The 12720-nt window shown below is 36.8% G+C and overlaps 1 protein-coding gene and 1 pseudogene across 2 annotated transcripts in view; both read right to left on the reverse strand.

Moving 5' to 3' along the window:
* Nucleotides 1-814: 814 nt before the first annotated feature.
* Nucleotides 815-5653, reverse strand: LOC112627105 (annotated as a pseudogene). Its single transcript, XR_003120017.1, has one exon. The product of XR_003120017.1 is annotated as a solute carrier family 2, facilitated glucose transporter member 3 pseudogene (transcript).
* Nucleotides 815-12720, reverse strand: part of PANK3 (pantothenate kinase 3) — a 34182-nt gene continuing 22276 nt past the window's right edge. The window contains exons 6-9 of the mRNA XM_025387996.1: nt 11275-11400; nt 8222-10193; nt 5860-8189; nt 815-5665 (exon numbers count right to left, since the gene is read on the reverse strand). Coding sequence (XP_025243781.1) covers nt 10143-10193; nt 11275-11400 — 177 coding nt within the window. The 3' untranslated portion in view covers nt 815-5665; nt 5860-8189; nt 8222-10142. The remainder of the gene's footprint in view (nt 5666-5859; nt 8190-8221; nt 10194-11274; nt 11401-12720) is intronic.

Below are 12720 nucleotides of genomic sequence, written 5' to 3' on the forward strand. Positions count from 1 at the left end.
CACAGGTCACATGGTAGTCATGTTCATGTTTTCAACCATTCCTATACACTCCAAGAAAAGACATATGATCTGAAAACTATGCCTGGAGCCATGACAATCATACAATTTGAAAACACAGCCATCAAGTTTCCGACTTACTGCCTCACGTATTAAGATGATTTTTTTAAACAAACTTAACAGGCCGGACGGATACCCCATTCTCCATGATGTGCTTATTTCACATGCACGCCTGTATCAAAACATCTCACATACTCCACAAAGCCTGAAATCCCAGCACTTTGGGATGCCAAGGTGGTGGATCACTTGAGCCCAGGAGTTTGAGAACAGCCTGGGCAACATGGCGAAACCCCATTTACACACACACACACACACACACACACACACACACACACCCCACACACAAAACGAAACAAACACCTAACCAACAAACAAAACCCTAGCCAGGCATGGTGGTGCATGCCTGTAGTCTCAGTTAGTTGGGAGGCTGAGGCTGTAGTGAGCTATGACTGCACCACTACACACCAGCTCAGTCAACAAAGAGACTATCTCAAAAAACAAACAAACCAACCAACCCAAAACCAAAAAGCCAACAACATTCCTTTCTGATGCACGATAACATGGTCTCGGCGGGAGAAAGTTTTCACATGTTAATAAATGCAAGTCTTAAATTTCATCAATGCCTTCTCTGTGCCACTGGGAATCTAGACGTGAACAAGACTTTACAAAGTTCTTGCTCTCACGGAATTAACCACAACCGTGCATTTAATCGAAGTGAAAATGTGGGAATATGTAAGGTAAATAATAAAGGGACACATAGTAAACAACTTAATTTATTAAGTAGAAAATAAAAAGTATGATTCTAACATCTATTTAGAATATGAACAAAATTAGAAACGGTTAAACTACAAGAAAAAAGGCAGAGATACTGAAGTTGGCTTAATGGTTATCCAACACAAACAAGCAAAACCCAAGTTACCTTCATGCAAATAAGCATTAAGGAAAAGAATACGGGAATGTTTACAGAATGTGCCATGGCAAACATTTTTCAAATTTACATAAGAAACTGTACATGAATGAAAAAATAAATTAGGTAATTTACAAGAAATGTTTTACAGATTACAACAGGCTATAACTTAGTTTATTATGAATAAAATTTGTAGCACATCATACATTTTTACATCACAGATTCAGTGTTAAAAGAATTCAGACATGATAAAGCTTAGACTTGACAAGAATAATGGAATAGACAGAATAAGGCAATTTACACTGAAATGGCATGTGGAAGTCAAATTAATCCCCAAATTAAAGGATTCCTTAGACTGGGACATAATAACATCATCTGAGTACGATTTGGTCAATAACTGGTCATTAAGATAAATGCCATTCAATTTTAGTTAAAAAGTCAGCTTTTAGCTGTAGTTTAAATAAAAAGTAAAAGTACAGTGTACAAAAAAATAATAAAAACCATCTTAATATCACTTACATCCTAATACTATTAATTGTATTCGGGACAAGCAGACTAGGATATTGGTGTTACTTCTATAAAGTTACCTTCTATTTCTAAATGCTGTAAACTAAACTAAAACAGGTTCCACAGAAAAAGGTGGCAAATTCCAAAATGGCTTAATACCTGTGACGACTATTGACTGAGCCAGGTATGACATCGATGAAATTCAGACATACAATATAAAGTTGAGATAATCCCAAATTATTTTACATTATTTATATATACTTTACAAATTATGCAAACATGGAAATGTTTTCTTGGAAAGCTATTGGAACTGTAAGCACTGCGATGTATGAAAGAAAGATGTTTAGAAATACAAAATTTAATAATATCCTACAATTGAATTAGTTGCATATTTATACCATTCAAAATCTTGATTTTAACCTCATTCACTCCTTTGAAAAATACATTCCTCTTTTGTTCTTTTAAACGCAAAATTAGTGGCAGTTGCAGCAAAAACACTGAAATTCTACAAGGAAAAAAATTGATTTACCCCAAACATATCTTTCAGCAGGAACTGTGGTACCTGAAATCCCAGTATCAGCTAATAGTTTGTTCGTTCATTCATTCATTCATTCATTCATGTTTGAGACAGAGTCTTACTCTGTTGCCCAGGCTGGAGTACAGTGGCATGATCTGCCCTCTGCCTCCCGATTCAAGTGATTCTCCTGCCTCAGCCTCCCGAGTAGCTGGGACTACAGGTGTGTGCCAACAAGCCGGGGTATTTTTTTATTTTTAGTAGAGACGTGGTTCTTCCCATATCTATCCCCACTCACAATGATCAGAAATAAGAAACAGCTTTTTAAAAAGGGTCACTAAAAAATCCCAAATATATGTAACACAAACAGTCCGACTTAACAATGGTTTGACTTATGGTTTTTCAACTTTATAATGGGGCAAAAGCAATACATATTCAGTAAAAACTGTACTTCAAATTTCATCTTTTGATATTATCCTGGGCTAACGATATGTGGTATAATACTCTTATTTGAGATATTAAATCTTTCATTATAAAATAGGTTTTGTATTAGATGATTTTGCCCAGCTACAGGCCAACATTAAGTGTTCTGAACACATTTAAGGTAGGCTAGGCTAAGCTGGGATATTCAGTAGGTTAGGCGTATTAAATGTATTTTCAACTAACAGTATTTTCAATTTACAATGGGTCTACTGGAACATAACCCTATCATAAGTCAAGGAACATCTGTATTCCAACATTTATGAATAGTTTTTTTTTGTACAATGAAAAAGTCATAATGCCCATATAATTCTGAAGTTAACATAGTAAAAATTCCAGATCACCTTTACAGATTTAAAAGTACAAACATTTTAATTTACATATAAAACCTTTCATATTACTTTAAGGTATATCTACCTGGCCATTACAGGCAATGACATATTAAGACAGAACGCCATTCTACTGGTTTGGTGAGAATCCAATACCTAGTACCTATAAAACATATAACAATAAAAATTATGTAATAACTTAAAATTATATAAGCACTAAATATTAACTCCAAAACATGATACCAAATACCTGAAAAAAAATTAATTTAGTTATCCCAAACACGGCCATGAATGAAGCAACTTTCTCAGGACCCTGAAAACTGACTCATTTTCCATCATAACAAACCAAATAATGTTCAAAGAGGCAAGAGCAGTGACCAACACTACTTCTAATACAATACCAAATTATGACCTCACATTCACTGGATATACAGGACTAATGCAAATAGTAGTGACTGCTTTAAGAAAACATTTGGACTGTTTGGAAGTGGAAATTAATTATTCAAAATTTAGATATGTCAGAAAAGCTGGGATGATTCATTTTCACACCACCATTATCGTGAAGGGGCTATCCAAATACTCTTAACAGAAGGAAAGAATTACTCACTTTTTTAGGTCTTCAGTGATTATTACTAGGCTCAGTAGAAACCAGAAGACAATTATTCTCTTAAATATTGACAAGAGGCAGTAATATAAGTAAAACATTATTTTCTGAGATTATCTGATGATTGAAACAAAGTTGGCTGAATTCCTTAGGTATCAGAATAAACATAAACTTGATCACTGATACTTCATGGCAGATCACTTTAAGTGAGGTCAGAGTATTATTACAAAAAGACAATATATTTCTAATGTTTTGTTTACACACACCACAAAACAGTTAAATTCAAAATAATGTACACTCATTTTCATTATCCTCTATCAGTTTTCACATGGCTTTAAAAAGTGAAACAATTTCTAAACTACATTCTCAAATGCAATAGACTAAAATGCATAAAGTGCTCAACAGAAAAAGATACAATGAAATATGAAAAAATTTTGCTTATAATATACAGAGTGGTTATAAAGAACATATGCAAATTACTATCCAGTTAAGCTTTTCACCCAAAAACACAACCTTAAAAATCAAGGCAATATGTAATGGACTACTCTTCGAAGGCAAGAATACTGCTGGAATAAGAGGAAAACCTTTTCACTTTGTGCTACATCATTCTGCTTACAGAAACAATCTTTCAGGAACTGGTATTTACATTATAGCAATCACATGTACACTCAAAGTATATAAAAAAAAAAAATCTCAGAAGTTTTTAGAGTCTAATATTTGGCAAATAATCTGAACCACTTGAAGGGCTTTCAATTACCAAGTGTATTACAGGCAATAGCACTGACTTTACCCAAACTAAGATACCACCTAATTTCCAACTTATTTAGGGTAGTTGAGTAAGGAACTGCCATGTCAAATTACATGGCAAGTTTACTAATAGACTTAGTCTTTGGAAAAGATGAGCGTAGAACTTAAAAAGCACTAGTTTTAAAAGTCTCTAATTAAAAGGCAATCTTCTCGCAGGGGCAGGGTGGTGGTGATGGGAGATTCTATATCTTGTGTTCTTTGCCTAGCCTCACAGCAAACTGACAGTGCTCCTTGCATTTGAAAAAGTTACCAGATTTTTTAAGAAGGAAAATTAAGCCCAAAAGTTACAAAGATTTTCTGGGTACAGAGGTCTACAACGCATTAAAGTTTCTTTTTAATCCTTAGAAACTGGCCCCTCAAAGTCCGATTTTAGAAATGAAGTCAATGGAATCATTAGATCTGCTTCAGTGAAGTATGTATGTTTGGACTGTTGGGAACTGTGCCCAGTGGACTCATACTATCTCAAATGTGATCTACTGGAAAGATTCAGGTCTCCTAAGAGAACTTGGCATAGTACCATGGTCAGATGGTAATAGACATACATAAGCATGCCATGACCCTAAAGCAACAACACACTTAAACTAGATAATAATTGTTCAGGAAGAGCAATCCAACTAGAAAATTGGAGGTCCAGTTGGAGCAACCAGCCATTGCTATTGCAAACTGAAGAGTGTGGCCACAGTATACCAGAGAATGGGGCCTGGTCCAACTCCAGAGAAGGCCACAAAGACCAAGACAGCCCCACTACAAAGCTCATCCCACCATACTCATCCTTTAATAACAAACAATCATGAGGACAGAACAAAACGCCATCCCTCCAAGACCTATCATATGTAAAGTCCTTCCTGCCCTTTCAACCAGAAACAGAGACTACAGTCAAGAAGATACTAACCACTCCTGCACTAATCTCTAGATTGGCTTCTCAACACCTGCAAATCCTTGAAGATTCTCATTGAGAAACAGAAGACAACATTGATTCCAGAGAGCTACTGAGAGAGCTGAACATGATGGAAAAGACAGTGGGTTGTTGGTAGCTGGGTATTCTAAAGAGCGCCAGTGTGTTGCTTTTCTTGTACCATCCTAGCACTCTTATCTCCTGGATGTCCTGGGACACATCCTGAGTCCCCTACAATTGCCGAAGGATCTCATTAGTACTCTTGCTTTCTGTTAATGAGCAAACACTTATGACTTTCAGGGCAAAATGGAAGGGCTACACTTTATAGGACAGCTGGAAGGATGGTAAAGCCCAGTATCACTGGGCATAGCTCTTCAGACCCCAAGATGAACTCCAGACCAAAGATCTGGATCTCCAGAATACCAACAATGATGCCCAGCTGGGTGAGAGCACTAAAGGTACCCCAAAAGGCAGTAGGCGAGATCTCTCCAATGTACATGGGCACAAAACCTGTGCAGAGTCCACATTACAAGCCAGTAACCAAGTGGCCCCAGGATCAGCATTTCTTTTTTTTTTTGAGACGGAGTCTTGCTCTGTCGCCCAGGCTGGAGTGCAGTGGCGCAATCTCGGCTCACTGCAAGCTCCGCCTCCTGGGTTCACGCCATTCTCCTGCCTCAGCCTCCCGAGTAGCTGGGACTACAGGCGCCCGCCACTGCGCCCGGCTAATTTTTTCTATTTTTAGTAGAGACGGGGTTTCACCATGGTCACCAACTCAGCTTTGTTGCAGAATCCCGTAAGGCAACCACTGATAGCCAACAAACTGATGATAAGCATTGAATTGCACCTGCCAAAGTGGTTGACAAAGAGTGCAACAGAAAGGAGTCAATCATATCACCATTGGCGAAGATGGCCACAGACAAGGGCCAGGGGGGCACGAGCAACACCTCAGAGGGAGAGTCTTCTAACCTCTCTTTCAAAGTGTAATTGAGAAAGTCCTGTATGATTGTCTCAGGAGCACTGATGACTCCAATGTTGTAGCCAAACTGAATAGAAGAGGTGGGGTGACCTGGGTCCCCATGGCCCTTATCTAATTCTTTTCAAATATTCAAGAAAAGAGTTAGGAGTGGGATTCCAGAGCCATTTCTTCCAGTCAACAAAACCTTCAAAGTGTCCTTGGCAGCAAGTTTTCAGGTCCTCAGTAATGCTCTAAAACTCACGCATCATTACAGCATCTCTGCGTTCTTGCCTTACCACCTTTATCTCAGACCCAAACTTAGTTATTTCTTTTTATTACATCTGAACCATCAAAGCTAAATATTTTATTCTATTATGAATAACAGCAACAAAACCACGTTTATCCCAAATAAATGTTACAGGAATCTAATAGATGAGCTGTTTTGAAACTTTATGGGAGTCTGAGGCAATACTGCAGAATTACTACAAGGATCAATGTTTAGTAAAACAAAAGCATAATAGCTCCAAAATTTGTAAATCCTTTTACCTGGGAATTTATTCCCTCTTTTGTATTTTTGACAGTGATTACAAAGTTTTTCAGATTTTTATGTTGGCAAGTTAACACTGGAGGTCCAATAGTTTAGTGAAGTTGTTTGAGTCTCTTGCTAATCAATGGTTTAGGAAGCAGAGATACTTGGGGATAAAACTGACTTCTATACATTACCAGTGAATCTAGATGTACTTTGTTTAAAGAGCTTAAAAAATTGTTTACATTACACAAGGTAAGTATCACTACGGTTTTTTTTTTTTTTTTTTTAATACAAACCACAGTTTTACTTAACAGAGTTTTCAGTAGACTCAGAGATGCATGATAAAGACATTTCCCCATGTAGCTTTCGAATTTTACACTCAAGTTCTTACATTTGATTATAGGCATGAGCCACTGCACCCAGCCTCAAGTGTTTAAAATTCAGTTTTCTTCACCTAAAGACATGAATGTATGAATTATAAGAGTGGTTATTTAGGAGGAAAAGCATGTAAAGGTAAGTTTTTAGAATTTAGACTGAAACTTTGAATTCATGTCAGTCAGTAGCCATTTTAAAACCCTACAATGACTTCGTATTCTTTGCTTTAATGATTCCATTGTAGTGACTAAATATTTGAGCCAAAATTCCATTAGTTCAATTTATTTTAAAAGTTTCTGATTTGTGTATCTGTACAGGTAAGAATCTTAATTGAATGATAGTAACTACAAGTTTTATACCTGTGGCAAATACTGTATTAGCATCTATAGATTTAGGGCAATCTTGAAGGAAAAATAGAATGGTCAGAGTCTAAGTTATTTCATCACTGTACTTTGGTTAATGTGGAACTATGATTCATATATTTTGTCCTTTCAAACTGAAATTACCTGCTAAAGTGCACGTAAAGTGAGCAACCATCTCACCACTGTGGCTCTTAGCTTTTCCCATATGTAGTCTAGAATTACTGGAATAATAAGAACACAAAATCATAATGAAGGCTGACAAAGATTATAATTTTTTATTAAGATCTCAAGTAACTCCCTGTAAGCTTACTGTGGTAAATAGATTTGGTTCTAATACCACAATGCCTCAAAGCTCTATGTTCTTAACGGTGCTGTCTTAGTAGAAATAAAACGTGAACCATGTGTGATTTTATCTTTTCTAGTAAGCACATTAAAAAAAACTGGAAACAGACGATTCTTTTTTTTTTTTTTTTTTTTGAGATAAGAATCTCACTCTGTTGCCCAGGCTGGAGTGCAGTGGCACAATCTCAGCTCACTGCAGCCTCCGCCTCCTGGGTTCAAGCGATTCTTCTGCCTCAGCCTTCCGAGTAGCTGGGACTACAGGTGTATACCACCACACCTGGCTAATTTTTGTATTTTTAGTAGAAACAGGGTTTTGCCATGCTGGCCGGGCTGGTCTCGAACTCCTGACCTCAGGTGACCCACCCATCTTGGCCTCTCAAAGTGCTGGGATTACAGGTGTGAGCCACCACGCCCAGCTAAGATTCATTTTAATTGTATATTTTTCTTTAACCCAACATTTCCAATGTTAACATTTCAACATGTAATCAATACAAAAAATTAGGAGATATTTAACCTTTTATTGTCCCTAGTCTTCAAAAACCAGTGTATATTTTACACTTAAGAGCACATTTCAATTCAGACTAACCACATTTCAAATGCTCAACAGCTACATATGGGTAGTAGCTGCTGTACTGGACAGTGTGGTTCTAGAACTACCTCTTACAAATGAACACTATCAGTGTCCTTGAAAAACTTTCTTATTTGAGCTAGTTTATTTTATACAAACAAACTGTATTTCTTATTATTCCTGAAAGATCTCATATTGGCATCCTGCCATTTCACTGTAGTGCCTATCATTTTTCCATTGATACTGATAAAGTTGCCCAAGACACATCTTCCCACATAGAGGAAGTAAGAGGAAAAAAACCCTTTTGGATAGAATCTATTAAAACTCATCCCACTATTCCTATGTACATAAGTAACACTGCGTCTGCTGAGTGGAATTTGCATTCAGAACTTCAAAATTCAGACTCATCTACCTTTCCAAGTTAGACAGCTGGGGAAAGAACTTCCTAAATCTTAAGGATGAGGGCAGAGGGCTCAACCCCACTCCAGATTCAGGCAAGGGGAATAGGAAAGAGTGAGATCAGAGCATGGTGGCCTCTTGCGGGGGTTCCTTTGATGGGGGCTTTGGGGGAGTGGAAGGCATTATTTTAAGGGGATAAGAAGCAAATGGAAGACTTGCTCCAACTCTAGAGTTTTCATAGAGTTAGAGGAGGTGAAGGGATTTATTCCTGCCATGGATCATGGGCGCTTCTATAATCAACTCCTGGTTTTGCACTATTTTTATAAATGGAGTTGGACCTTGGTGACAGCCTCTCTTCCCCTTTTCCTATGTTGCTCAATCTTCCTTTCCCTCCTAGGTTCTTACACATTTCAAACCCTTGCCAGTAACAGTATTTTAGTTATCAGTTCTCACCATTCCCTCTGGTGGTTGAGCCTTTGGATAAAAATCCACATGGCTATGGAGTTTTGTTGGAAAAGGTGACCTTTCTCTAACTGCACCTCTATTTCTGGCTCCTCAAACGGCGAAGGGTGATAATAAGGCATGGTAGAGGTTTTCCCATTTTTCAGTGACTAGATTGTGAATATTTCCATATGATTTTTCTATTATTAATGTTACTGTGGTTGTTTTAAAATAAAAGCTCCTAATGTACATATGATCAAAACAAACAAACAAAAAAGAGCACAGTGAACTCAAATCATATTCCATTACAATAGTCCCAGGACTTCATTAGACCGACTCCCGGTAATTAAGCTTCCAATCTTAAAATGTTAAACATTTCAACGTGTACTGACTAATTCCTGTAAAATACAGAAAGTGCAACATCACCAAATGTGCATTTCCCAGGATTCATTTCAGAATTCTCATGAAAATTTAATAATAGTATTTCAGTTAATTATGGCATTTGAGAAAAGATACTTATGGGGAAAGATCACATACATGCTTTGGGTGATATGTTAAAAAAAAAAAAAACCTACAATAATTAGTAGTATTGCCTTAACATTTCTAAAATCACATAAAAATGATCATCTTTGATTGCCATTTCAATAATTTTGGATACAGGGTATGTTATTTTCTGCTCACTAGTAATCAAAACATAAAACAGACTTGTAACAAATATTCAGAGTCGATTATTTTCATAAGCTAAACATTTCCAAGACTTTAAGATTTGTGTTTGAGCATACAGTACTGCAATGTTGACTACATAAAATTTAAAAATCTTTTTAAGAGGAAGCTCAATAATCAGAGGCTGTATTGCATTTAAGGATTTAACACTGGCTATATACAAAAGGGAAAGCATTTCAATGAGAAATACTTCACGTTACCAAGTTCTCTCCTTTAATATGGCAACATTCAGCAGCTTATGCTACTCTTCTATCCTTTGGTTCCCAGTGACAAACAATGCAGTAATAATGCCTCTGGTTTTAGTTCCTCTTGGACGACATTTATTAGCAGAGAGAGAGACCTGATGCTTTAGCTGAAATTTGGCAGCCCAAGAAGTGCACCAACTGCTCCAAAGTATCCCTGTATAATTTAAAAATAACTGTTATGTAGTGCAGCTTTTAAATTAGCATATAATATTAACCACTTGAGAACACACAACGATGCACAATCTATCTGTTTAACAATATTTGGAAACCTACCAATTTCTGCGTTGTTAGCTATTATAAAAAAATCTTCTGAATCTGTATTCTTGATATCTACACAGCTTTGAAATATGTATTTTTATTTATTATTATTATTTTTAGAGACATGGTCTCACTATTTTGCACAGGCTGGCCTTGAATTCCTGGGCTCAAGTGGTCCTCCCATCTCAGCCTCTTTAGCTGGGACTATAGGCTCACACTGAAATATGTATTCTAAAAGTGTGGCCTTTAGACACTAAAGCTTCCAGGACTGTAATAGCAATTCTGCACCCTCTCCCCTTTACTTAATAAACAAACTAACTTCCTCTGGCTGTGCCTGACACTCACACGGCACGCCATGTGGAACTGCACAAGGGCACACCATTCTGATTTGTATTGTGTGAGCAGTGACAATGAGACAGGGAAGCTTTTAAGAGCAGAATAATTTGAATCTGTGTTACTAATTTGTAATGATACAGCCATTTGACTTTGATCACAAAATGATCCAAGTTAAGTTAATCCAAAACATTATGTGGACTGATAATTGCTCAGATCAGAATTTAACTGCATGTAGTAAATGAATACTAAAAAATTTGGGGGTGCTTAGCAGGTTATTATAATTCTCTTCCCCACAACTGAAACTGAAGTGAAGGAACCAATATTCTACCTAAGGCTGGGCACGGTGGCTCACACCTCCAAAGGATTGCTTGAGGCCAGGAGTTCCAGACCAGCCTGGGCAACAAAGACAGATTCTGTCTCTACAAAAAATATTAATAAAAATAAATTAGCTGGGCATACTGGTGCATGCCTGTGGTCCCAGCTACTTGGGAGGCTGAGGTGGGAGGATTGCTGAGCCTAGGAGGAAGAGGCTGCAGTAAGCCATCATCGTGCCACTGAACTCAAGCCTAAGTGACAGAGCAAGACCCTGTCTCTTAAAAAACATGCTATTAAAATTCACAAAAAACATTTTCCTACCATACCTCATGTTCTAGAAACAATGCTTTTAGTTGACCTTTTGACCAATAATCCAGTGCATACGCCAGAAGTTTCATTGAGAGGGTATTGACACGTAAAAAGTTTCCAACAAAGACAACTCTGTTTATTTTCTAAAACAAAAGAACAAAGAAAAAACTTGTAAAAATAATTAACACATTTTACAATATAAAAGGTTTCAAAATATTTATTTAAAGATGTAAACAACAACTACCCTTTATCAGTATAATACCTACTACATTCCTGGCATATAGCTCTATAATCCTGAGTATTTAAAAATTAGTTCTGCACACATCATCCAAAATCCACAAAACGTATAATACCAAGAGAGAACCCTAAACTATGGACTTTGGGTGATGATGATGTGTGCACAGGGTGATTGACTGTAACACATGATCACTCTACTGTGGGATGTTGAGGATGGAGGGCTGTGTGTATATATATGGAAGGTGGTATATGGGAACTCACTGAGCTTTCCACCTAATTTTACGTGAAACTAACACTGATCTAAAAAATAAAGTCTACTTTTAAAAAAAGGTTCTAGAAAGACTCCTAGCAGATGATTTCAGGTAAGACTTGTTTTTGAAAATGGACAATAAATAGCCCCCTTACAAAGTCATTTGGAGACATATTATTGATGTGATTTAAAAAAAAAAAAAATCAAAACATGGTAAGTACTATGAAATGCATTTATGATAAGTAGCAAATTTGGCCCATATATTGCACATTATTGATGTGATTTAAAAAAAAAATCAAAACATGGTAAGTACTATAAAATGCATTTAGAATAAGTAGCAAACTTGGCCCATATATTGCAATACATGTTGAACAATGACATGCAACTGTGGATTCTATAGAATTGGAGAGTAATACTGACTGGGGCACTGGCACGTGCATTCCTCTAGGATTCTAGCATTCTTTCTCCATCCCCTGCCTGATTAATCAAATCATTCTCTCTCTGCAAAGATTCCACACTAATTTGGTTTCTTAGATATCTCTATTAGGAAATCTTAGGGGAACTGGTGTTTGAATCACCAGAAAACTTATTTCGACTCTCACAATATACTGACTTTTGAGTAGAAATCTTTGTACATAAGTTGGGATACTATAAACCATGGCCTAAATCATTGTTAACTCAATTGGTCAGTGGAAATTTAGACATAAAGGGCTAAGAATAAAGGTTTCAAATTGTTGTCAGCTCCCAACATGGCCTACTAGTAACTCCATCAACCAACTAACACTTAAGTTTCTTAAGTTATTAAAAAACTGATGAGATCAAGTTCTGGATTTAAATATAGAATAATTCAGAGGATTTGCATAGTTGTTCTCTCTGCTGGAAGCTTTCTCCCCAAAATGTCTACGTGTACAGTTTCCCCCTCACCTCCTTCAAATCTCTGCCTAAGAATCACATTTTCAAGAAAGCTTTCCTTTAA

Source organism: Theropithecus gelada, chromosome 6 (genome assembly GCF_003255815.1).
Source record: "Theropithecus gelada isolate Dixy chromosome 6, Tgel_1.0, whole genome shotgun sequence".
Lineage (NCBI taxonomy): Eukaryota > Metazoa > Chordata > Mammalia > Primates > Cercopithecidae > Theropithecus > Theropithecus gelada.